The 27,915-nt window shown below is 38.1% G+C and overlaps 2 protein-coding genes across 2 annotated transcripts; both read left to right on the top strand.

Moving 5' to 3' along the window:
* Window positions 1–375: 375 nt before the first annotated feature.
* LOC131986965 (neuronal acetylcholine receptor subunit alpha-9-like) lies at window positions 376–26,576 on the top strand. The gene is made up of 6 exons (XM_059352104.1): window positions 376–549; window positions 13,918–14,063; window positions 14,143–14,297; window positions 14,438–14,684; window positions 15,068–15,353; window positions 22,262–26,576. Exons 1-6 carry the CDS (start codon window positions 495–497, stop codon window positions 23,008–23,010), a joined length of 1,638 nt encoding a protein of 545 aa, XP_059208087.1. The 5' UTR covers window positions 376–494; the 3' UTR covers window positions 23,011–26,576.
* LOC131986963 (E3 ubiquitin-protein ligase TRIM21-like) lies at window positions 16,916–19,615 on the top strand. Its single transcript, XM_059352103.1, has 2 exons — window positions 16,916–17,089; window positions 17,761–19,615. The coding sequence occupies exon 2, from the start codon at window positions 17,770–17,772 to the stop codon at window positions 19,456–19,458; it is 1,689 nt and encodes a 562-aa protein (XP_059208086.1). The 5' UTR covers window positions 16,916–17,089; window positions 17,761–17,769; the 3' UTR covers window positions 19,459–19,615.
* Window positions 26,577–27,915: the final 1,339 nt, after the last annotated feature.

Raw genomic sequence — 27,915 nt, 5'->3', positions numbered from 1 at the left:
CTTTTTTGGGGCACTTTGTCCCTTGTGGGCACTTATAAAAGTGTTTATATTTACAGTAAATTGTATTCACAATTTCTTTTTAAATCATCTTTTTGTTTTTCAGATTTCTGTCATTTTAACTGTGCACAAAGGCATGTTTGTATAATATAATATAATACAATGCAATATAATATAATATGTTAATGTAATAAAGAATATTGATTGTAGATGCTTCAGTTCAGTTTGCAGCAAACTGGAGCTGCAGTTAGCTTCAGTCTGCAGAGTGTGGCACTAATGACCTGCCATACACAGAGACCACCGCATACAGCACACACACACACACACACACACACACACACACACACACTGACCCCTCTCTCTCTGTCAGTGTGTGTCCTGTTCTCCTCTCAGCAGTCGTTCTCCGGCTGATCTCATCGTGTCTGTCTGATCTCACGTTAATATTCGGATCGTTAATAATCGGATCAATAATATCTGGATCAATAATATCTGAGGAGATGAAGCTCTGCAGAGGATCCATGCTGCTTCTGCTGCTTCTCTTCTGTCTGCCAGGTGAGAAAATACTAAAGTTTATATCACCAGAAAATACAATTATCATCATCATCATCATCATCATTATTATTATTATTGTTATTATTATTGTTATTATTGTTATTATTATTATTATTATTATTATGAGGTCATGGTTCAGATTCAGATGTTTTAATGATTCTGTGTCGACTCTGAAACTCTTGTGTATTATTTTATCTGCATCTTATTATCATAATATAATAATAATAACTCCATTAATAACGATGATTCTGCCTTTGAAGGATCTTTAGTTTTATTGATTCTCACTAAAAGCTGCAACCAACAGTTTATTTTATCATTTTAATCGTTTTTTTTTTTTTTTTACAAATAGTGAAAAATAAGAAAAAGTTCAGTGTGAAGCCTTCAAACGTCACAAACTCTAATATTGAGTTGTTTTATAATTTAATTATAATTATTTCTGTTACAAGTTAAAAAAAAAAAAAAAGAAGTAGTAAAAAAAAAGAAGTAGTAAAAAAACTAAACAAAGTCGACGACATTAGTACGTTTTGTTTTGTTCTGGTGTTACTAAAACATAAAAAAATGTGTTCAGTGTCAGTTATTATTATTACTGCTGTTATGATGCAGTTTGTGAGGCAAAAGCATGAAGTCTGTGTTAATATTTATAATATTTAGTCATTTTGTTTAAAAACTGACGTGATTCAAGATGAAACTAGTTGAAGCTGTTTATCGACTCAAACTCTGTAAATCTGAGCTGACAGCTTTTTATCAGCCGCCTCCATGTGTTTACTGGACAGGGAAGTGTGTGTGTGTGTGTGTGTGTGTGTGTGTGAGATAAGGACAGCAGCAGGTTTACAGCTCCAGGACGGATCTGCAGCCGATCCAAAAACTGTCATGCTTTTATTGTGAAGGCTGCTGTGGATCACTGCTGAAATATAAAATATAGATCATATAAATAAATATAAATATATATAAATATAAATATCAGGTATTAAGAATAATGCAATGAAACACGCCGAGCTTCACACTGACTGTAATATAAACAAAAATACGTATAAATATAAAAAGACTGTAAACGCATCAAGACGTAATAAAAGCACTAAAACCTTCCTGTTAGACGTTATAAAAGACAGTTTATAAATAAAATAAGTAAATAAAATAATGTAAATGACGGAAGTAAATTAGTTACAAAGGTCATTTTTATTTATAATGTGTTTTTTTTTAATGATGTGTCTTCTTTTTGATAAGTTTTGGTAATTTTGTGTCTTTTGGTAGGTTTTTTTCTATTGTTTTGCTCATTTTGTGTCTTTTTTCTGTAATTCTGTGTTTTTTGTCGTCATTGTGAATCTTTTTTTTGTCATTTTGTGTCTTTTTTGTCATTTTGTGTCTTTTTTGTCATTTTGTCTTTTTTCTGTAATTCTGTGTTATTTTGTCATCATTTTGTATCTTTTTTACAGAATTTTGTGTCTTTTTTTGTCATTTCGAGCCTTTTTTTCGTCTTTTTTTGTAATTTTGTGTCTTTTTTCGTCATTATTGTGTCATTTTTGGGGTAATTTTGTTCCTTTTTTGTGATTTTGTGTTTTTTTCTCGTCATTTTTTGTCTTTTTTGTGTCTCTTGATATTTTTTGTCGTTTTTCATCATTTTTGGTCATTTTGTGCCTTTTTTTCCAATTTATAAAAAAGTAAGGCGTTATAAAAGACAGTTTAAACAGGAAATAAATGAACGTAAAGTTCAGTTAAAAATGGTTTACTTTTGTTTTCACACGGGGGCGAGAACTGTTCAGGATTAGAGTCAAAAATAACTGGAGACAGTTTCAACTATCAACTCATAACTGTGTGTGTGTGTGTGTGTGTGTGTGTGTGTGTGTGTGTGTTTAAGTGTGTGTGGATTATCTCTGGAGGTCACACAGCCTCTTATCTGGACCGACGGCGTGATTGACAGATTTAATCCTCACAGCCATCAACCCACACACACACACACACACACACACACACACACACACACACACGCACACACACACACACACACACACACACTCAGACTGACATTTAGACAGATGACCTGTTGCTGACTGTAAAACCTTCAGCAGCGTGTTTCTGCTGTCAGCTTCCCTCTCAACAAAAAAACAGACGTTATCGACAGATTTTGACGACTTTTCCGACGGTCCTTGAACGCATCATCAGTTATAATATTTGCGTTAAATGTTGATATTTGTGTCAGAATCTCTTTATTCTCCATGTGTCATTTAAAATAGGCTGTTTACACAGAGCTGAGGGGAGAGGACAGGAGAGGCTGTTTACACAGAGCAGAGGGGAGAGGACAGGAGAGGCTGTTTACACAGAGCAGAGGGGAGAGGACAGGAGAGGCTGTTTACACAGAGCAGAGGGGAGAGGACAGGAGAGGCTGGAAACATGAAAATACTGAGAATATGAACAATATGTGGAGAAAACTGGTTTCGGGCAGTTTTTTGTGTGTCTTTTTACGTCTTTTTTTAGTCATTTGTGTCTTGTTTGTGGACATTTTTTGTGTTTTTTTACAACATTCGTGACTCTTTGTGTCGTGAAAAGTGTTGTACATATAAATTCCATTTTTATTACAGTTTTTTTAAAATATCGGAGAAATTCAACTTCTTTTTTTCTGGTTTCTGTCATTCTAACTGTGTTATTCTGCACAAAGACACATTGTTCTGATTCCACAGAGCTGCAGGACTCAGAGATTATAGAGATGTTACATGTTTCAGAAGTTTACGTTGAAGGTTTCAGTCATAGTTTGCATTTAAGTTCCTGAATGTTGAGGTTCCAGAGGTCCTAAAGGAGGTTCTAGATCTCTAAGCTCTTGTTGATGAGGTTCTAGTGGTCACTGAAGAGGTTCAAGGGATCCTTTTTTGTCGTCATTTTGTAACCTTTTTTTATATTTTTAGATAAATTCAACTTTCTGGTTTCTGCTGCAGGACTCAGAGATTTATATGTATACGTGAACTGAATAGTAAAGTATCTTTTAATTATTACTTGAGAATGCACTATTTCAATTTGTGAGTAGTGAATTAACATATTTACTGTATGAAAGTGAGAATTAATGTAATAGATATGAATGTAATAACTTATTCGGAATGATTTCTGATGACGTATATAATAATGTCTACACTGTTTAATTGTTAAGTGATTTTTGTTTTGTCTTGTGGACCCCAGGAAGACTAGCTCCTCCCACTTTTGGTGACAGCTAATGGGGATCTTTTTAACAATAAACAATAGAGATTTATAGAGATTTATAGAGATGTTCCATGTTGCAGTGAAACACGAGAACACAGAGTAGAAAGAACAAAAAACGGCGGTGAAGCTGCTGGTTGGGTTAATAAACGGTGAAGCTGTGGAGGAGATTCCTCTGAAGTCAAATCACTCTGTGAGTTATTACACGTCTTTCTCTCTTGGCGACGAGTCAAAGAACCTGATAAAAACCTCCATGAATCATGAGAACAGCAGCTGATAGAACCTGTTTCTACTGTAACACACTGTAACATGTGAAGCAGGAGAGATTATGTGAAATAATCACACTCTCAGCTCATGTTGACTTAACATGCTATCAGCTGTTTCTGCTCTCAGCCGGCTGCACGCCACCCCGCCATCTGTGCATCTCTACGTATGGTTACCATGGTTACCACGGTGACGCTGATGCAGCTGATGCAGCTGATGATGGTGATGATGATGGTGATGATGATGATGGATATGTGCTGCACTCTGTGCAGCGTGCCAGCTGGCGGCTCCTGGACTCTCGCTGCTGCTGACTCAGCTGATCGCCGGAGCGTGAAAACGTCTGAACAAAGAGAGGCGGAGCTACAGGTCGCCTCTCACCTGACAGGAGATAAAACACAGAGCGCTCTCTGTTAGTCGCTAGGTAGATACATAAATAAATTAATACATCAGAATCAGTAAAAGTCAATGATTCCATGCAGAATCTGTATTTATTTACAGTTTTATCTTTTAATCATTAGAAGTCTCAGCATTCACATTATTAACCCTTTGGAGTTTTGGGCTGTTTTGTGGGTTTTTGACTCCTTTTCATTCTGTATAAACCACTTAAAAAGCTTCACTCTGCCATGTTGGTATCATTGTTTTCAAGACAACCTCACCTATATGACCTGATTATTATTTTCATTTTGAACACAAAAAAAAACACAAAAACACACACAAAAAATTACAAAAAACACACCAAAAACATAATAAAAATACAAAAACCACACAAAAATTTCAACAAACACATAAAACATAAAAAACAAACCCAAAACACTCAAAACACACAAAAAACATAATAAAAATACAAAAACCACACAAAAATTTACAAAAAACACATAAAACATGAAAAACAAACAAAAATTACAAAAATACAGACAAAAACACAAAGAAATGATAAAAAACTAAAAGTAAACACAAAAGTTTGCATTACAAAGGCTAAATGCACAAAGCTAAATTAGAAAAAATCTCTGCAAAATAAGTAAAATCATGTTAATACACTTTTTGCTGAAAAAGAGTTGATGCATTAAACGTGACATGTAAACGTTTCTACGTCGTGAAGAAGTCTTTATGAAGAACTTTCTGGACTCCAGAGTGTTTTAATATTGATGTTGCAGCTTTACTTTACCTAATGACTCCACAGTGAGACAAAGTAAAGACTGTGAGTGTGAAAACATTAATATTTAATGATCTCTGCCTGAAGAAATAACTTCTCCTCCTCCTGGAAACAATCAGCTTTCATTAGTTTGACACATTTATGACGATCTGCTGTGGTTCTTTTATATCATTTAAAGCCTGACCAGAGTCAATTCACTTCTAGTTTTCCTTCAGAAGTTTAAGTTTAGACAAGGTTTCAGTCATAGTTTACATTTAAGTTCCTCATGATGGTTAGATGGTTCTAGGTGGAAACAAGGGTCGTTTATGAGGTTCTAGTGGCTATTGAAGTGGTTCTAGTTATCTTAAAGCTGTTAAGTTGTTGAAAAGGTTCTAGTGGTCACTGAAGAGGTTTAAGTGGCCACAGAGGAATTTCTAGGGGAGTTTTTGAGGTTCAAGTAGTCATTGAGAAGGTTCTAGAGTCTTTAAGATGGTTCCAGTGGGTCTTAAAGAGCTAGAACTTCTTTAGGATTAGTTTGGAAGGTTCTAGTTGTCCTAAAGCAGTTTAAGTTGTTGACAAGGTTCTCGAGGTCACTGAATCAAGAAGATTCTAGTTGTCCTTCAGAACAGTTTCAGTCATAGTTTGCATTTAAGTTCCCCAATGCAGAGGTTCCCCGGGTCCTATAGGACGTTCTAGTTCTCTGAACGCTTGTTGATAAGGTTCTAGTGGTCACTGAAGAGGTTTAAGAGGTTCTTTAAGAGGTTTTAGTTGGTATTTAACCAGTTAAACTTCTAGATGGTTGTAGGTGGAAACAAGGGTCGTTTATGAGGTTCTAGTGGCTATTGACGTGGTTCTAGTTATCTTAAAGCAGTTAAGTTGTTGAACAGGTTCTAGTGGCCACTGAAGAGGTTCAAAGGGTCCTCTATGAGGTTCTAGTGGTCATGAGGAGAACCAAGCGGTCCTTCATGAGGTTCTAGTGGTCCTTAAGCAGTTTAAGTTGTTGACAAAGGTTCTAGTGGTCATTGATGGTCTAGGTCTTCTTTAGGTGGTTAAACTGGGAGGTTTTCGAGGTTCTAGTGGTCACTGAGGAGGTTCTAGAGTCCTTAAGATGGTTCTAGTGGGTCTTAAAGAGGTGCCGATATCATTCCCATCCAATCCAGTGTTTAATTTATTACCTGTATGCAACAAATAAATACAAAGATATTAATATACTGATTTTATCATATTAAGAATAGAAAACAATAAAGAGTCCAAGCATGGAGTTTAATAAATCAGCTCCTTTTTGTCAGCAGTTATTCTAGTCGCTGCTGGTTAGTATCTGATATTTGTTACGCTGCGTTTATATTCACCAAATAAGGTGAAATGTGAAGAACGATGCGGGTCCTCCAGCAGAGATCCACATGTTCTGCTGTCTCACGGAGCCTGGAGCTGTTCTCAACACCTTGCTGAGACACTTAATGTGGGTTTTACTTTCATTCGTCACCAGTCTGTATCAACAAAGTCACATTTAATGGAAATCGCTGTTAGCATATCCTGCCTGAGATGAAGGTCCCCGACAGGAAGACGCTCAGTCGACAAAATAAAAGACAACGAGAGGTCACCACTTGTTGGACACGTTCCACTAAGATTTAAACGTCTGAGCTGCAGGGTGATTCTCCTGATGTTCTGTCTGTGAAGATTATAAGGACATACTTTACTAAACTAAATATATTTCACTTTTATATGAATGAACAATATCGCCATAATGAGGCACAATTCATTGTTTTGTGCTAAAATAATATTTTTTAGATTTTTAAACATATGTTTGATTCACAAATTCATTATTCTAATGTGTCCAGATAAAAATGTTATGATTTCCCCACAATTATATACAATAAATATTAGATAAACTTTATAAAAATAAATAATTTGTTTAAAAACGTATAATTTAACAAAATATAATCAAACATAACGGATTTTAACAATGTATAAACAACAAAATCTGAATGAAAATTGATGATAAAAAATGGTTAAATGTTACGGTAATGATAGAATTGTTTACATTAGAATATGTGTATATTTTAATTAAATACATGTTGGTGATAGCAGCTACCCTTGAGCATAATATGTAAGTGCTTGACAAAGAAAAAAAAAGAAAAAAAACTTTCGTTGTTTTTTTTTTAATTTAAAAATGTGTTACGGTAATGTATCTCTAAAAATGTCAGAAAATACATTACATTTTTTAAAAGTAAAACTGGAGACAAGCTCAAATAGATTTAGTATCAAATGATAGAACTGGATGGAACCCTCTTATATGGTAGATTTGACACCTTTGGTCACATTTGACACATTTAAAATTCTTTATTGAGCATGATAGTGTTTTGAAAGTAAAAAAAGATTCAAAATCACATTTTATGTTGGACTAAAGGACTAAAAAAGACACAAAATGACTAAAAACGACACAAAATGACCTTAAAAAAGACACAAAATGACTAAAAAGACACAACATGAATAAAAAAAGACACAAAATAACTAAAGAAGACACAAAAAAAAGACAAAATGACCAAAAAAAAGACACAAAATGACCAAAAAAGACACAAAATGACCAAAATTGTTGGGCTAAACACACCAGAGCCAAATCAAACAGAGTCCCACTAGAATAAAAACCAGAGTTGATGACAGGATCACACACAATCACAAGATCACATTTATGTTGGTTTTTCTTTGTTTCTTTTTGGTTCTAAATGTTGATCCAGTAAGTCAGAATAATAAATCTATTATTATTATCAGGTCATATAGGAGAAAAAATATACCAACATGGTATTTAAACATGTTTTAAGTGGTGAATACAGGCAGGATGGAAGGAGTCAGACATGGAGGAAACAGAACAAAACTCCAGAGAGTTAAGTCCTTCAGATAATATAAAGTGGAACCAGGAGAACTGGATCTCCTGACAGCTTCACTCCTCAGCTCCATGTTTGTACAGACTTATTCTGTGTCTCAGTAATATTTTATCTTCTTGTTATCTGAAGGCCGTTGAACTGACAGTCGGTCCTTCGTCTTTCCTTTTTTGTGCAAGGCATGTTGCTGAACCTCGTTTTATCTTTAATGTCCTGTTGCAGTTATGAATCTCTCTGTTGTGGAGTGTTCACAGCAGTGAAGTCACAGTTTTTAATATAATTCTACTAATTCAGGGCTCAGGATAAACCTGCAGGGTCAATAAGGGTTCATAAGATAATTAAAGGATTAAGAGAGAGCATGAAAATACTGTTTGATTCTACGTGTCAGCCTGCAGGTTTCTGTCAGCTGATTAGTTTGTCTCATTGTTTTATTGACGCCATCACAGAGGCTTTTGGACTTTGTGTTGGTTTCAGTCGTCGTGGTTCCATCAACAGATTTCTGCACATTTTGTAGAGTGAGAAAAGTTTGATGGAAACGCCAAAATCTGATAAACAATGTACATAAAAGTTGATCCGCTCTCTTGAGGTGTTTTTGTCTTTTTCTAATAAGAGTTAAAGCTCTAAACAGGAGATGGAAACCTTGTCTCAATAAGTTCTGACAGTTAAATCTAATTCTTGAAGACTTTCTCTCCATTTTCTCTCTATCTGTTGTTTTCTCTCTTCTTCTTCTCCTGTTTACTGACGGATTAACCTACAGCAACACATCACACTGCCACCTGCTGACCAAAGTACGTTACTGCAGCTTTGTTTATTCGCTCTGAACCAGCTGGCGGAAAACTGTCTGTTAAAGTCAGATATGTCTTAATTTTAGAGAAACAAACAAGATTCTTCCAGGTGAACTGAATGTTCTCCCGCTGCTGATTGATCTAAACATCTAGTTATTTCTCCCAATTCACCTTGAAGTGTACAGATGGTTTGTGTATCACTGTTTTTCTGTCTTCCAGAGGCCGTAGCCTATGAAACTAGATATGAAACTAGAAGATCTAAGGAATCTGCAGACACAATGTGTGTCAGGATATCATTTTGGGAAGTTGGTGAAAAAAACGCTGCAAAGTTAGAAATTTAGGCTTTTTTGGTGATTTTCAAATCGGTCATGTGACCTCTGACATCATGCTATCATAATGAAAATAAGCTCTCTGGTTCCCCACCCTCTCCTCTTTACATACACGCCTACTGTGTGTAGCAAATGTCAACCCAAAAAATGCTGCAATGACTTATGGGACATAGTTGAACATGGACTGAAGTGGACTTCAGATAGCATAATATTAATGTTATGAACCCCTTATACACATTAATAGATCAAATAAGCAATTAATTAATTAAGTCATTTTAATTAGATATTGAGCCGCATCTCAAACTGATCTTCAGGTTCTCAGCTTTCAGATGATGTCACCACTTCTATGTGCCATTTATTGTTGACCTGCTATCTCCCCCTAAACATCCACTGCCCACAACCACCAATTTCCCCCCAAAAAGACCTTGAACACTAACAGGTTCATATAGTTTGTGGATGAATCCTGGTCCCTCTTAACCCTTAATAGGACACTCATTGAAATACTTGCAAATTCCAAATTTCAACCCTAGAGAATATTGGAGGATATTACATACAGCCAGAATGTGTAAAAAAAACCCCCAAACATACGGACCAGGGGGAGGGGGGTAATATTTTGAGAAAAAAGTTCAAATCTTAAATCTCAAATTAATGGTAAAAAAAAGTTACACATTTGTAAGAAAAAAATCTCAAATTAATGGTAAAAAAGTTTACGAGATTAAAGTGGCAAATCTACGACAAAAAAATGTGCAGATTTATGAGATTTAAAGTGGTGAATCTGCGAGAAAAAAGTTTTTTTTTTCACTTTTTTCTCGTAAATCTGACTTTTTTTGCGCAGATTTGCCACTTTAAATCTCTTAAATCTGCAACATTTTTTCTTGTAGATTTGCCACTTTAATCTAGTAACATAGCCTGATCTTTGCTGATTATCTGGAAGAATCCATGTGGTTCTACGACCAAACAGAGAGACATGGGGACCTCATTTTGATATCCACTGAAGTTACCAAATATAGTTCTTCGCCCGATAAAGGGTTAATTCCCTGGAAAAGTTTGAAAGTACCAATTAGAAATGACCACTCTATATATCGTCCCTCAGCTGCTTCATCTTCCCAGGTTTCTTTAACAAGTCTTGGTGTACTATGAACTCAGAGTTTCATTAGGTTTGATCTTTCATCCCTCTGTGATGTTTCTCTTGCAGCTGCTCACCTCTCTGAGACAAACAGCCTGCTGCTGTGTTTTAAAGAGAGACTAAATATTTCACTGTGACCTTCCAGGACGTTCCTCTGGCGTCTGGACTTCATTCCTGCGGCGTGAAGACGACTGACTGCAGCTGATAGGCAACTCTTTGTCCTTCACAGATTCTTATAAACAGTTTACACGACTTGAGCGTCGGCTGTTAAACTCTGTTTACTTATAAGGTTCGAGGAGGAAAGACGCAGTTTCGTCTTTATCTGATCCGATAAGAACTCTGAAGCACGTTAAGTATCGTTCCCGTCGTTCTTCTGTCCGTCTCTCTCCTGGCTGCTCTGATCCCATCGGACTATTTCCCGTCACACACACTTCCTGTGTGTTTGTGTTGTTCTGCTCACTGGGTGGTTTGTTGTGCTGCTGTTTGACAGCTGTAATAATTCTGCTTTTGTGTTTTGTTTTTATCTCTCTTAGAGCTTTTCGACGAGAGCCAGTTCCTGGCCCGTGCCCAATTGGGAACCAGTTCTTTAGTTTTCGAACGCCAAAGAAAACTGGTTCCAGAGTGGCACCAACTCTTTGCTGGTCTTCAATAGCGAACTGCTCACGTCAGGGGCTGGGGGCGGAGCTATATGACCCACAAGACCAACTAGACCCGTTGAGAGAACAATTAAAACCAGTGTTGCCAACGTAGCGACTTTGTCACTATTTTTAGCGACTTTTCAGACCCCTCTAGAGACTTTCTTTTTAATATTTAATATTAAATGTTTGCTCCACATCTAACATCTAAGAGGTAAAAGGTGAAAACATCTAGTTGTATATTTTATTCTAAACATATTTGAGCTTATCTCACGTTTGACTTGTTCTATCATCATCAAACACAACACCGAACACGCTGCTGAAGGTTTCACAGCGGGACGTTATAAGGAAGCCATGTGACCTGATCGGAGACTCACGAGGGTTAATATCGGTTATACTCGTACTAAAGTAATTCATACAGTCGGTCGTCACTCACCAACAGTTTTGTGCATGTTTAAACTTCAGAAGAGCTCAGAGTTCAGATCAAACAAATTAAAATGAACTGGTTTGTCATTTACAATTTTAACTTTTAACTAATTCTGCATTCCACACAACTAAAAACTCGAACATTAATCCAACCTCATACTAGAAAAAAATGCAACACTCAAAGTTGGAGTTCTTACTTGTAGTTAAAATCAATACAACTTCATGAAGGAGATTCATCTGATGTCACACAGCCATGAAAACGCACATTATAAATGATAATAAACCATCAACTAAAAGTAAAAGAAAATATAATATCCTTGATTTAATGAAGATAATACAAGCATGTTTTACAGACGTTTTCAAGTACAAAAGTGCTGTAAAAAAAAGATGTATAATGGCGTTTCTTAGATCATGAATCATTTTTGTTTACATATACATATTTGTTGCAGTCAGACATTTTTTTTGGTTTGTGTTTCTGCAACTCAAACCCTTTGAGGTCAGGAGCTGAAAATTTAAGTTGGTAAATTCTGACTTCGACCGATGCTCATTGGTAAAAATTCCCAAAGTATGAATTAGTTCCGATTAATTAATTTTTTTTTTCAATGCTTTAACCCATTGACGCCGGGAAAGCATTACCGCATTTCTACCATTAAAACCGGGAACGCTGTTGCATCACTCTACCATTAAGGCCGGGACAGCGGATATGTCATTTTGTAGTATTTGTATTTTTTTCCACCTATTTTTCGGTCTCTTGGCCAATGAAATGCATCAGAATCATCATCAGAATACATGTGGGAGTGTCACAATGCATCATGGGACTTTTCCAGAACTTTGAAATCATGACGGAAGACGACTATAGCAGAGGCATATCTATATATATATATATCTATATATATCTATATATATATATATCTATATATATATATATATATATATATATCTATATATATATATATATATATATATATATCTATGAGCGGAGGAGCTCAGCAGTAAGTGACGGAAGAGATCTGATGAAAACAGCGCCGGTGATTTTATTGCTGATCTGGACTTTGAACCCTCGGAACCAGTCGACCGGGATTTATGGATGAGGAATATGTTTTTAGACGACATATTTTCACCAAAGAACAGACAGATTTGTGGCCATCTGGAGATAATAATATTATTAATAATATATTAATATTAATAATAATAATAGGCTAATTGATTGTGATGATGATATAAGAAATCATGACTGGTTATGTCTTATATTACTTTATGCGTCGTTGAGTATCCTGAAAAGTGCAATATATACGATGTATTATTATTTATTATTATTATGATTTATTTTTTTTATTCCAGTAGGCTAATGAGAACTATGTCTATTTCTTCCAATGGTCATATCATGTTAGCATCTTGCTAATGGGCATGTATTAGTATTATGCATAGGATTTTTTTATTCAGTCAAATGTTACATTTGCTGAGTTTGTTGATTTTTAAAAAAAAATGTATTGAAGGTTTGGACAAATAAACTCAACTTCGTATGAAAGCCACGGGTATAAGCTCTCAAATACTTTTTGAATTTCATTTGTATTTGCTACAGAGGCTGAAAAATCTATTATTTAGTAGGTGTTGAATTTCCAGAAATGTTTAGGGTCATTTGAAAATCGCCCAGAGGTTTTACAGGCATTTTTTTCCAGGCGCTTTAGGCGTTAATGGGTTAACTCAATGTGTTGTTTCTAAGTAGGCTGCAGATGTCCAGACTTGTTTTTTAGACCTGGCGGTACAATTTGCATGAAAATGTCAGACTGAGTGGCCATCTCCATTAGTGGTGACGGATTTAGAGGAATTATCAGTCTGCTGCAGTTCTGCAGACGCTTTCTGATTACTGTGTGACAGCCGAGGTGATTATCAGGTTAATTAAAGTGGGACAAGTGTTTCCATGTGCATGTGTTACAGTCTGTGTGTTCAGAGTTCCTGTGGGAGCTGCAGGATGTTCTGCTGCAGAGAAGAAAGGACTTAAACACACTTATACCTCATATTATTCTAAACAATGTGCAAACGAATAAATAAATTACAAATGTTTATTAAAAACCAGTGAATCTTTATGCAGCTTTGAAAAGTTGTAGCAGCATTTTTTGGGGTGATGCCATTTGTTCAACACGTTTTTTTTTTTTTATATCAATAATTGATATTTTATACACTGAGCTCAAGTTTCACTCACTAACATCATCACACATGAAGACTCAGACCCCATTTATGCAGCTCACAGACTGTTTAGGGACCCCAGGATGCACAAAGACTCACACACAAGAGGACACAACAACACATTTATTGCAGCAAAAACACGGCATGTTATCAGCATAAAGTGGGCATGTCTGTAAACACATTTCATTCAGATATCTGGAGGTCAGAGGTCAAGAGAACCCTTTTAAAAAGTGAATTTTTTCGCCCCTTCCCGACAGGATATCATGACATGATGGTCCTGACGGATGCCTCAGGTCTTTCGGTCTTTAAACTGATCCTGCTTCTCCTCTGAAAGACAGAAAAGTCAACCGAGGACGCCGGCGTCCTCAGGGAGCTGAAGAGGTTAATTTAAGTACCTGTTGGTCTTTCTTTCTGCTCCACAGTTTCCCGGGCCGCTCACGGTCGTTTCGCTCAGAAGCTGCTGACCGACTTGTTCACCAACTACACCAGCGCTCTGCGGCCGGTGGAGGACACCGACCACATCATCAACGTCACGCTGCAGATCACTCTGTCCCAGATCATCGACATGGTAACCTGACCGCCCATCCAGATGTGCGTGGTGTTCTGATTAATGCCCGGTGCTGATGTTAATTTGTCCTTCTCACCAGGATGAACGGAATCAGATCCTGACTACCTACCTGTGGGTCCGCCAGGTGTGGTTCGACGCCTACCTCACCTGGAAGAAGGAGGACTATGACGGCCTCGACACCATCCGTATTCCCAGCAGCTACGTGTGGAGACCTGACATCGTCCTGTATAACAGGTGGGTGTGGCCTCCTGCCAGCTGAAACCACAGAAAGATACCACTCCAAAAATCCCATATGAGCATTACGTTGGTACAGAGTGAGTGTTTGAACTCAAGGCTCACTGTCACTTTATCCTCCTTCACTTTCTCCACCACAGTGCAGACGACGAGTTCTCCAGCTCCATGGAGACCAACGTGGTCCTCCGTAACGATGGCCAGGTCATGTGGGACCAGCCAGCCATCACCAAAAGCTCCTGCTCTGTGGACGTGGCCTTCTTCCCCTTCGACCTGCAGCAGTGTCACCTGACCTTCGGATCCTGGACTCACAACGGCAACCAGATGGACTTGTTCAACGCCCTGGACACCGCCGACCTGGCTGACTTTATCGACAACGTGGAGTGGGAGGTGTGCAACAACACTGTTGTTAAATGATCATTTTCCCAATGAAGTTTGGTTCATCAGAGTTCATCATGTTGTTGTTTTTTTTCTTCTCCTTCTTCTTCTTGTTATGGCGGCGGCACCAACTTTAAGGTGCATTAGCGCCACCTGGGTTGGAGTGTGTGAACTTCTGCTTCGCTTATTGACATGCAGCCTGCAGTAAAATGATATCATGCTGAATATACATATATCTGATCCCTGATTGGGACATAATGTCCGTTTCCGATCGAATCTGAAACCACGTGATCGGCCCCGATTTCCGATCACGGGATCGGATTGGGACATTCCTAATTCTTGGTGCTGAATTCCTGAATGTAATCCCTTCACAAAATCTAATTCTGTCCCTCCAGGTTCTGGGCATGCCGGCCAAGAAGAACGTCATCCTGTACGGCTGCTGTTCGGATCCGTACCCGGACATCACCTTCAGCCTCCACCTGAAGAGACGCTCCTCCTTCTACATCTTCAACCTCCTCATCCCCTGCATGATGATCTCCTTCCTGGCTCCGCTGGGCTTCTACCTGCCGGCGGACTCCGGTGAAAAAGTTTCTCTGGGCGTCACGGTGCTGCTGGCGCTCACCGTGTTCCAGCTGCTGGTGGCTGAGAGCATGCCGCCGTCCGAGAGCGTCCCGCTGATAGGTGAGGAGACTCAGCAGTCTTTTTGTTTGTGTTCATTAGTTGAGAGAATGTTAAGAGAAGGTTTTGAGACAGATGGTGTAAATAACCTGCATGTGAAAGGCACTAAGCGCTGGACTACTGCTGCTATTGTTTCTGGTGTTGATTCTTAAATTTCCGCCCAATACCCTCCTTTGGTTCTCACCTGCAGAGAACCAACTCGGAGAACCCAGACCACCATATTTTAAAGCATCAGTTTGTTTGAGTGTTCATACCAGCAGAAACCAAACGGACCATTAGACAAAACAACAGAGTTCCTTTAGAGAACAATCACTTAAATTTGTAATTTTTTTCTTCGTAAATTTGTGATTTTTAAAAATAAATATGTACTTTTTTCTCATATATTTGTGGGGTTTCCTCAAAAATTGTGATTAGTGATTTTTTCTCATACATTTGTGTTTTTGTTTTCTTTTTACATAGATTTGTGATTTATTTTTCTAAATTTCTGATTTTTTTTCTTCTTAAATTTCAGATTTTTTTTCTTGTAAATTAGTGATTTTTTTCTCATATTTTTTTTTTTTTACATAGATTTATGATTTATTTTTCTAAATTAGTGATTTTTTATTCATAAATTAGTGATTTTTTTCTCTCGCAAATTTTGAACTTTTTTCTGTGTTCTGCTTAGCTTCCTTCCTTTGGTTCGGACTGCGTTCTCACCTGCGGAGAACCAACTCTGAGAACCCAGACCCCCATTTTTTTTTTTTAGAGGAGCAGAGTTCGGTTCTTTGCTCCGCACCAGTTCGTTTGAGTGTTCATACCAGCAGAAACCAAATGGAATATCAGACAAAACCAGCAGATTTGTTTCAGGAACAACAGCTGACAGGTGTGGATGCTCCCTTAGACTGGGTTTTCATTCAGAATAATTTCCTGTCAAACTCCTGGGAATCATTAATTCAGTCATTGTCAATCAGTTCCTGTTTGCACATTACAATTTACACCTTTTTGGACACACACAGTCAGTTTCACAGAGTTTTCAGGACTTTTGTCAACCAGGAGAATCTGACAGAAGAAGGGCACATATTTTTTCTACACAAATGCGGGCAGTACACGTTGTTTCCCAGACACTATGAGTCAGCATGCAGAGACAATGTGAGATTACATCACAGGAATGTTTTCATGATGCCGTTTACTTGAGTCCCGTCAAACGGGTCTGACTGCTTCAGTTCAGGATCTATTAATAAAAACTGGGTCAAAGCAAATGTTATTCTGATGCAGAAAAATCAAAGGATTTTTTTACAAACTGCCACTTAGGAACATTTTTGCATTAAACACGCAACTTAAAGTTGAAACACTTTAATGGTGAGATGGTCGTGGGTGTGTTGAGTGGGCAGTGTGAATCAAACATAGACTAGACTACTTTCTTGTAAATCTTGGACTGAATTTTCTTGAAATTGCTATATGGTACGATTGTAAAAAAAAACACACACAAGTCTCCTTGGTGCAAAAGCCACATTTTGTCCGGGCTGAAGTCACAAAGCTTTATCACTGGCATCATGCACCAAACTGGAAATGCAGCAAAACGTCAACCTGCCAGTTTCCGCAAGCCAAGAAGCACCAGACAGACGGGAGGTTCAACACTGTTCACAGATCCGTGTGACAGTTTGTGGAAGCAACAGCAGAGCTGCAGCCGAGTCCAAGAAAAAATAAATTAAGATCATCAGGACTTTGTCAACAACACAGCGAGTCTCTGCCAAACACCGGTGAGTAACAACAACAAACTACACTGTAAAAAAAAGTTATTTTGCAGAAAAATTCCATCTTTTTTTCTTCATCTACATTAAGTGCAAATGCCATGAAGAGTAAATACATTTTTATGACAATTACCAACCATAAAATAGAAGTTGAAATGTGTAAATTAATATAATGGGACGTTATAGTATTTTTCTACGGTATTATTCAATTGCTTAATGGTCTAGTATGTTAAATTACAGTGAATTCTATGTAAAAATACTAAAAAATGCACATCATATTGCTGAATGTAAAATGAAGGAAACTTTGTGTTCTTACAGTAAAACTTTAATGAAAATGGTGTAAAAAGAAATAGTAAAAAAACATTATATTCATATGAAACATAAAAACAACCTTAGTTATTATAAAGATATACATTTTTTTAAATATAGATATGTACTGTCTATTGTCTGTATTAAAAAAAACTGTATAATAACTTTTAACTTTGGCTGCCTGACTTTAAAAAAATATATTATTATTATTATTTTTACAATGTGTAACTCTGGCAGAAAGTTCCACTCATGGCTGAGTTAAATTTCATTCAAGTGCACAAAAACAATATCCTTTCAAATGTTAGAGCGGTCACTATTTTAAAAATCAAGCAACTAATCCCAGATTTATTTTCCCCCCACACTTCTGTCAGATTGTAGAAATGTCTGCTGCTGGAGATCTGCTCTCTGAAGATCAGTTTCGGTGCCCGATCTGTCTGGATGTGTTCGCTGATCCAGTTGCTCTACCATGCGGACACAACTTCTGCAAGACCTGCATCACCAATTACTGGGACAGGAACGCCATCTCCCAGTGTCCCATGTGTAAAGAGATTTTCTCCACGAGACCCGAGTTGCGTGTCAACAAGCTGATCTCTCACATGGTGGCTCAGTTCAAACAGACCGCTCAACAGGAAGCAAAGAAGAGCAACGCCGACCTGCAGCGAGCCGGATCAGAACACATCTCCTGTGATATCTGCGTCGGAACCAAACTGAAGGCGGAGAAGTCCTGCGTGGTGTGTTTGGCCTCTTACTGTGACATTCATCTGGAGCCTCATCGGATGGTCATGGGTCTGAAGAACCATCAGTTAATCGAGCCGGTGGAGAACCTGGAGGGCCGAATGTGTAAGATACACGATAAACCTCTGGAGCTGTTCTGCAAGAGCGACCAGATGTGCGTCTGCATGCTCTGCATGGTTTTAGACCACAAGCTGCACGATGTTGTTCCTCTGAAGACCGAATACGAAGAGGAAAAGATAGAACTGGGGAAGACGGAGGCTGAAATCCAAAGGATGATCCAGAAGAGGCGAGTGAAGGTTCAGCAGATCCAACGCTCGGTGGAGCTCAGTGACGAAGCTGCAGACAAAGAGAAAGCGGATGGCGTTTGTGTCCTCACCGCTCTGAGAGACATGGTTCAGAGAAACCTGGCTGAGTTCATTGAGAGGATCAAAGAGAAGCAGAGACCAACACAGAAGCAGGCGGAAGGCTTCATCTTCGAGCTGGAGCAGGAAATCTCCCAGCTGATGAGGAGAAGCGCTGAGCTGGAGCAGCTCTCACGCTCCGAGGACCACCTCCACTTCATCCAGAGCTTCCCCTCCCTGAACGCTGCCCCGGCCGCCAAGGACTGGACAGATGTCAGCGTCCGTCCTCCGACATACGAGGGCACGATGCTGCAAGCTGTAATTCAGTTGGAGGCGAGGCTCAGTGAGGAGATGAAAAAGATATTTGAGCCGGTGCTGAAGAAGGTTCGGCTGTACGCGGTGGACGTGACATTCGATCCGGATACAGCGAATCCCTGGCTCGTCTTGTCTGAAGACGGGAAACAAGTCACGTGTGGCGAGGTCTTTAAGATTCTCCCTAACAACCCGGAAAGATTCTCTCTTTATGCAAGTGTCTTAGGAAAGCAGAGTTTCACTTCAGGGAGGTTTTACTACGAGGTTCAGATCCGGGGGAAGCCCAAGTGGGACCTTGGAGTGGTCCAAGAGTCGATCAACAGGAAGGGACAGATGACTATGAGTCCCCAGAACGGTTACTGGACAATATCTCTGAGAAACGAAAACGAATACAAAGCTCTCGCCGACCCTCGAGTCCCGCTCTCCCTGAGGTCCGAGCCTGAGAAGGTGGGGGTGTTTGTGGATTACGAGGGGGGTCTGGTCTCCTTCTATGATGTTGATACCACAGCTCTGATCTACTCGTTCACTGGCTGCTGCTTCACTGAGAAGATCTACCCATTCTTCAACCCCTGTAATGCTGAAAAGGGTAAAAACTCTGCCCCGATGATCATCTGCCCACTCCCGAACATCAAGTTTGACTTGATGCCGATTTATTTGAGAAGACGCAAAAATTTAGCATGATAAAAAAATCGCACAATAAATCAAGACAGCGTTGATTCTTTTGATCACTTTGCTCTGAATTGTGGCAGATTTTCACCCATCTGCCCCGCCCGGAAAGCACTTTGGGTCGACTCCTGTTATTAATTAATTGACTTATGAAATCAAACAGAATATACTCCAGAGCAAAAGTTTCTACTCAACCCAAAAATGTTTTATTGCAATTAAATGTGAAATAATGCTTATTTAGTGAGGTTTTCTGAATGAAAATGGGTTTCATTGGTACAGACATGCCCACTTTATGCTGATATTATGCAGTTCCAATGCAAATAAACTTGTGATCAAATATGTATTATTACAGGTTAATTTTTTGTTTGTTTTGTTTTTGTTTGCTGTAAAGCTGTATCTGGTGGGCAGGACATTTGCTGAAAGATGTAAATTAGAAAACCAAGAAAATGCTTTCTGTGTTTTGAAAAAAAATGTATTAACTAAATCGTGTATTGGAGGAATTGTTACAGCTCTAGATTATATACAAAAAGATTGTGGTAATGTACACTTTGATATTTGCTTTTGTCTGTCTTTGATGTCTCATTGCAACTTATCTGGTGATTGATCTGATCTAACGTTGTGTAATCTGTTCCACCTGCATTATGTGCTGAAACATCACTAACTGATGTAGTAAGGAAAAAGCATTTGCAAATTAAAAATCATCATGTACATTATATGATTGTACACATAGTGAGTGTCTGTAAGTTTCTGTTCTCATGGTAACACTTTCAATAAAACCAAAGAAGAAATGATAATAACTTGTTTGGTCTTATACTGCGGCTGGAGGCCTCAGGGTGGAGATAAAGACTGTCTGCTGAAGAACAATGAATTTTTAATAAAAGTTTAATATGCTGAGATAGTTTAGTGCTATAAAGGAGAAGAACGTTGCAATGCAGCAGATCTGCAGTCTCTTTGTTTCCAACATAAATTGAAGAGACAGTAAAGATTTTGGAGTTTTGTGCCTGCAGTAAACAGTATTTAACAGCTCTGTAATGAACAGGAGGCCTGCAGGTCGATGAGACTGGCAGCACTTGTTTAAAATACAACAATCACAGATCAGGAATCAATAAGTTCAACCTTCAGGTGTCAATGATGCCGACGGCCGTGCATTCATTAAATCTCTCAGTTCAGTTGAGAACTGAACAGCCAGTTAATCTGTTTCCACCTCACTCAAAAGGGACTGAAAGTGTTTTGTCCTAAATAATTTAACAGGACGACCATCAGGCCGTCATGAGTGTAAAAGCAATGTAAAAGGCATCAAAACTAACGACTAACTATTATCTGACCTAGCCTTCCCACATTCAAAGATTGTTCAGATAATAACAATGGTCCAAAATAATAAGACATTTCTTTGAAATCGAAAAAAATGTCCATCAAAAGTCTTCCATAAACTGAAGGGAAACACTGGAACCAACTCTAATAATTAATGTACATACTGCTAGAATGCATTTACTGTTACAAATATTCTGTCTAGTAGATTTTTAACTCCTTTCACATAGTGTGACTTGATTCAGCTCTGCTGCTGGCACGACAGGTCAACATTTTTGTGTTATCTCAGGTTTTGAACAGGAAGTAAACACATGAAAACTTGATTTTCTCCTTTTGTCTTGCCTTCAGATGTAAGTTAAGATACCAGAGTGTCACGAGATGTTTGTTTGGCTTTCAGGTATTTGGAGGAAACAGAAAAGAGTAAAGTCGGGCATACCCCTGTATGACTTGAACCTGATTATTATTATTACTACAGAAACTTCACTGCGCCTCTGAGAATCAAACAATCTATCAAGACCAACAGAAATATTTAGATTGCAAGACTAACAGAGACAATTGGGGCTAGAAAAGTTATTTCTCACATTTTGGATTCGTTAACATTTTTATGTTGCCAGATCTGGTGAGAACTCTTTGCTGAGACGGAGACAGGTGTGGAGCAAAGTTTTCTCCTGATTTGTCCATCAGAAAAATTCAATTTTTGTGTTTAGAAGACGTGTGTCCTGTGAAAAATGGTTCCAATTTTTACTTTGGTGTTTCCGGAGTGAAGGAATTGGTTAAAATCTGTGCCAATTGTCACTTTACCCATGGTTCTGCAAGAAGTGACTGAAATCTGTGACATTTCAGAAATGTATCCAAACTTCTGAGGAAGCTGCAGTGTTTGATCTGGTGAACTTCACACAAGCAAGTTAAAGTTTAATGCAGTTTTCTACAAACAGATATACACAGATAAATACAATTAAAAAAGCAACTTAAACACTAAATTGTAAAACGATGGGTTCCAATTTTGTGTTTTGAATCGAACATGATTGGTCTAATGACTCGGACTACAAACAGACGGAAACCAGAACATTTTTATATCAAAGTAACTCTGATAAGCAGTTTGATTGGGGGAATATGGGGCGGCTGTGGCTCAGTTGGTAGAGCGGGTTGCCCACTGATCGGTGATCGGATTGGTGGTTTGATCCCGACCATGGCAGCCTACATGTCAAAGTATCCTTGAGCAATACTGATACTGAACCCCAAATTGCTCCTGATGCTGCGTTCATCGGTGTGAGTATGAATTCCCAATGGTGGCAGGTGGCACCGTTTAGGGTAGCCTCTGCCACCAGTATGAATGTGTGTGTGAAAGGGTGAATGAGTCAGTCTGTAGTGTAAAGCGCTTTGAGTGGTCGCAAAGCGACTAGAAAAGGAATATATAAGTGCAGGTCCATTTACCATTTGAACCTGCCAGAGAACGAAAGTTAACTGTTTTTGTTTGTGGATTTTGATCTTCATTTTCCTTTCCCAACAGGAAAGTACTACATCGCCACGATGACGATGGTCACCGCATCAACGGCGCTCACCATCTTCATCATGAACATCCACCACTGCGGCCCCGAGGCGCGTCCCGTCCCGCAGTGGGCCGAGCGCTTCATCATGAACTACCTCGCCCGCATCTGCTTCGTCTACGAGGTTGGGGAGAACTGCCTCGGTGGGACGGCGTCCAAGAAACAGCCTCTGTCGCAGGAGGAGTCTGAAGCCCAGTCCGCCAACGCCGCCAACAGCGCCAACAGCGCCAAAGGAACAAACTGGGACGTGAACGGGCAGGTGTGGGGGGGGAAGGTGGAGGAGGGCGGGGCCGGCGAGGCGCTGAAGTCCAGGCAGGATGTGAACAACCAGAACGAGTGGAAACAGGATCTGTTTGTGACCATCGACCACTCGGAGGAGGAAGGAGCCGCCGGAGGAGGTGATAGCGAAGCCTGCGGAGGAGGAGGAGGAGGGGAGCACGTGGAGGAGAAGAAAGGTGTCGGAGGTGAAGAGGGAGGCGGCACTGGGGCGAGGAGGAGGGAGATCGTGGTCAAAATGCAGTGTATGTGTCAGCACCAGGGACTTCGCAAGAACATTGAGTACATTGCCAACTCGTACCAGGACCAGCGCGCCGCGCAGCTGCGCATCGGGGAGTGGAGGAAGGTCGCCAAGGTGATGGATCGCTTCTTCATGTGGCTCTTCTTCATTATGGTCTTCATCATGAGCATCCTTATCCTGGGGAAAGCCGTCTGACATGATCCGGCTCGCTGAGAGGGGGAGGGTCACGACTCGGTACTAGATCATTTGTTTAATGTTCCATTCAGTCTAAAAATCCATCTTCATTTCTCAAAACAAGTGATTGATGGTGGTTTTGTTCAAATAGTAACAAATTCAGATGAGTTAAAAGGTTTAACCGTTGATGTAAACTCTATCTGGCGTCTGGAAACAAAGAGTCCCACCAGGATGTTAGTTTGAAAGAGACTCGGCAACAGATTGGTGGATACTTGAACAAAAGGCCAGAGATAATTTTAAAAACTTTGAAAGGGTTTTCTCAAATAATGTGATATCAGCTGACAGAACTAAAATTATTCTGTTATAGAAACATCTGCAACACATGTCTTCATCAAATACTGACATTTGTGTAAAGTTGCCATTGTAAAGCCATATAATGCTAGAATATAACGAGATGTTAACGGTTATAAAACAACAAAAAACGGCGTTGAGAAGTGCAAAGCTCCGCCACATCGCCAATACATGTTTTTGACACAAAGGAACTTTTTCATATTTTTTAAAACTTCCTTTTTATTGTGTCCGCACCACAAGAATGAGGAGTGATTTTAATTCCTAGAAAGCTGTTTTGGGCGAGGAAGAGGAAACCAAATGAAATGTCAGATTTCCATCAAGTTTTTGTTTTTTTTCCACCGTTTGAGTTATCTTCTTCTGTAACAGTATAATGGTTTCCACATACAATAGTCTTGGATGGAAACAAGCATTCATTTACTTTTCCTTTTGATGATTTTTCTGAAACTCGTTTAAAAATTTGTGATACATTTGGATGGAAATCTGGTTTATACAGTTTTTCCAGAGCTCCTGATAAAAAAAATAAACTTCAACTTCACTCATAAACCAAACTGACCGCTGAGAAAAAATGTTTTATGCAGCTTGATGCGACATCAAATTTGTTTAAAAATGATCTAAAAAGGTGCATTTTAAGCTGGTTTCTGCATGGTTCACTTGTTTGAAGGAAAAGTTGATTTTAAAGATGAAACTCATCATTACATGTTTTAAAGAGATGAATATACATTATATGATGCGGCAGGCGACATCTTAACGTGATGATCAACAATTAAATATATATTTGTTAACATTAAGACACGCACACACACACACCTCACTATCAAAGTTTAAAAAACGCTTTGTTTGCCACACTGTGTGCTTTTTGACAACTTAATGATTAATGCAGGGTTGTTTTTTACTCACTGATCACATTTAAATTAATATATTTTTTTAATTTATCAATCCATCTTTCAGTACAGTATATAAGAGTATTCCCAAGTCAACGCTTCCTTGAATTACCTGAAGTTTGAAGATTTAATTTAATAAAAGACTTGAAAATATCAGAATTGTAAGAATGACCAAATTCTCATTGGTTGTACAAACAATAGTGTTACTTTCATCAAGTGTTTCTTCCAGCTTAAAACACCAGGCACTCTTCCGAAAAAGCCCAAAGCGTTTTGTAACTCACTTCACATTTGAACAAGAAGTGCCCTGAGAAGTCTTTAAAACAACAGCTTGAGTTTCTCCGCGTTTAACGAGATGCACCTGAATGCACCACAAAGTCCCTGTGGACGTCCACACCTGGTGCAGCTGCAGAGAATCAGAAAAGAGACGATGTGTCGTCTTCGAAGTGTTTTTCCGACAAACGTTCTCGGGTCTGCAGCGACTTATGGTAAAAATTGAGACTTTTTAGTACTTCACATGTATTGTCGGGCCACCCAGCTTGAAGTCGTGACATCCCAAACAAACCGAGACGTTTGGTTACCGTATGTGTTGTGGAGTTTATGAGTGAATGCACCATGAAGTCCCTGTTGACGCCCCTTTTAATGCCATTTGGGTGATTCTCATGAACATGGTACAGCTCATAGCAAACTTCCAAGAGCATTGAATACATATTTTCTTTGACCCTTTATAACATATACAATCTAAAGTCACTGTTTAATATGAATTTATAATCTATTTTTAAAAAATTAAGGCATTTTCTGACATTTTTAGAGACACTGAGCAAAATTCATTACCGTAACACATTTTTAAATAAAAAAAACAAAGAAAGTTTCTTTTTTCTTTGGTGAGCATATTTAAGTGCTTGCCAAGGGGTAGCTGGTATCACCAAAAGGTATTTTATTAAAATTTACACAGATTTTAATGCAAACGATTCTATCATTACCGTAACATTTAACCATTTTTCTCATCAATTTTCATTCAGATTTTGTTCTTTATACATTGTTAAAAACCGTTATGTTTGATTGTATTCTGTTAAATTATACATTTTTAAACAAATGTATATTTATTTTTTATAAAGTTTATTGAATTTTTTTGTATATAAGTGTGGGGAAACCATGACATTTTTATCTGGACTCATTACGGTAATGAATTTGTGAATCAAAAATATGTTTAAAAATATAGAAAATATCATTTTAACACAAAACAATGAATTGTGCCTCATAATGGCTATATTGTTCATTCATATAAAAGTGAAATATATTTAGTTTAATAAAGTATGTCCTTATAATCTTCACAGACAGAACTTCATGAGAATCACCCATTTGTTATTTACACACAGTAACTCACAGGGAACGCAACATTTTCAAACTGACTTCAACGAGGCAGGAAGATTTTTAAAGTTGTGATGTTTCTTCGTCATCTCTCTTTGAAGTGTAAGTTAAATTAAGTACCGTATTTCCTCAAATAGTAGCCGGGGCTTCTATTAATAAAAATCTGTTTGTTCCATATTGGAAGTACTGGGATGTAAACAAACAATGAACAGCTGAATGTTCATTTTAACAGGATTTAAAATGTCTAAACTAGTAAAAAGCCCAGCAGAACGTGTGTAAACGGCTGGACTTTCCAGAGAATGACTAGGACAGCAGAGAAACAACCATATTTACCTTCAGGACTAACTCGTGGGGACAAACTTCTAAATACAGAAATCTGTTACCGTCAGATGATGTTTCCTGAATGGTGTTCTCCGTAGATCACCTCTGGTTGGAGTTAGGATTTCAGTTTAAGGTGAGGCCTTGTAGAGAGAACTGTTTGGGGTTCAGGTAAACCTGGGCTCATGTTAACAACTTAAAGGAGGACTGGTTGGGGTCAGGGGTCAGGTTGGCGCAAAAAAAAGTCACAAAATGAAAGAAAAAAAGCTAAATTCCTTAAAAAAAGACACAAAATGACCAAAAAAAGACAGAATTATCAAAAAAGACACAAAATTACAAACAAAAAAAGACACAAAAAGACACTAAATGACAAAAAAACCCAAAATGACAGAAAATAACTAAATTACTTAAAAAGACACAAAATGACAAAAAAAGACACAAAAATGACCCAAAAAAAATTACACAGAATTACCAAAAAAGACACAAAATTATTTAAAAAGACACAAAAAAGACATAACACGACAAAAAAAAGACACAAAATGACCAAAAAAAAGACACAGAATGACCAAAAAAGACAGAGAAAGGAGGACTGGTTGGGGTCAGGGGTCAGGTTGGGTGGAAAAAAAAGACAGAAAAAAAGCTAAATTCCAAAAAAAAAAGACACAAAATGACCAAAAAAAGACACAAAATTACTAAAAAAAGACACAAGATGACCAACAAAGACAGAGAAGGAGGATTGGTTGGGGTCAGGGGTCAGGTTGGTGCAGGTTAAGGTAAGACACCCGGCTTATAAAAGAGGCCGGCTTTTATTTATTAAAAACTGTTTTTACACCCGGTTACTAAATGATGCCGGTCATTAATAGGGGCCCGGCTTTACATTGAGGAAATACGGTATGTAAGTGAATGTTGAAAATGGGGCGTTTTATAGAAATTTGTCGGGACTCGGGACGTGCAGCTTGAAAGTGGGAAAATATGGAACAATCTGGGTCGTCCGGTCGCCGTGAACTAAATTCTAGTATTAGACAAAAGCCTGAAAGCTGGACAGCCTCCTGAGTCGGAACTGTGGATGTCTAGAGATCGGCTTAGTGGAAGGTCAGCCTGCTGAATGTCTGCTCTATTAAAACAAATCCTTTCTTCTAATGAAACGATAAAACACTAATTTAAAAAGTTCACAGGAGCAGCAGATGAACTGAGTGAGGTTGTTTTCACAGTTTAATTATGATTCAGAGAAAATCCTGCATAATTTATGTTTCACTCACTGCATGACACGAGTTATTCACTGCAAGAACGAGTTTTATCATCGTGTGTCCAGTTTTAATTTGTTCAAATTAATCAAATAGGTGCAAACAAAATGAGCAATATGTGGTCGGATTAAAGAAGAATTTTCTTTTTGAAGAAATCATTTATTTTTTCACTGTAAAACGTTCAGATCAGTACATAAGTTGGTTAAAATGACTCAATATTCAAGTTAAAGTGATATTATCCTGAAGTATTTAACAGTTTTTACGCCTGGTTCCAAATTAAAGAAATCTTCTTTGTTGTTTTTTTGCAGCATTCACAACATAAATACAAGAAATGCCAAATTTTTCACTGTAACTACTCGTCATGTATCCTGTTTGTGTAACGTTTGTCACATGACACAGTGTTGATGCCATTAAATACATTAAAGTTTTCTTATTAAAGCAACTTTGTTTACTGAAGTTTGTGAAGACTTTTTTTCAGGTATAATTTAGTATTTTCCATGCAGTCTAATTGATACTTAATACTGTTCTTAGTTTAATTATGACCATTATTATTATTATTATTATTATTATTATTATTATTATTATTATTGTAGTAGAAGAGAAGGAGACGTTGGAGGGAAGAACTTTGGGTTTGGATCATCTGCAGTTATCCATAATTGTTTGGGTGGCGCACACCGAAACAAAACAAAAAACGTATAACTGAATTTCAGAGATTCTGTTTTGCCTCTTTCAGTATAAAGGCTCGTAAAAAACAATGACACAGA

Source organism: Centropristis striata, chromosome 15, assembly GCF_030273125.1.
Source record: "Centropristis striata isolate RG_2023a ecotype Rhode Island chromosome 15, C.striata_1.0, whole genome shotgun sequence".
Lineage (NCBI taxonomy): Eukaryota > Metazoa > Chordata > Actinopteri > Perciformes > Serranidae > Centropristis > Centropristis striata.
This window is presented reverse-complemented; position numbering and strand designations above follow the sequence as displayed.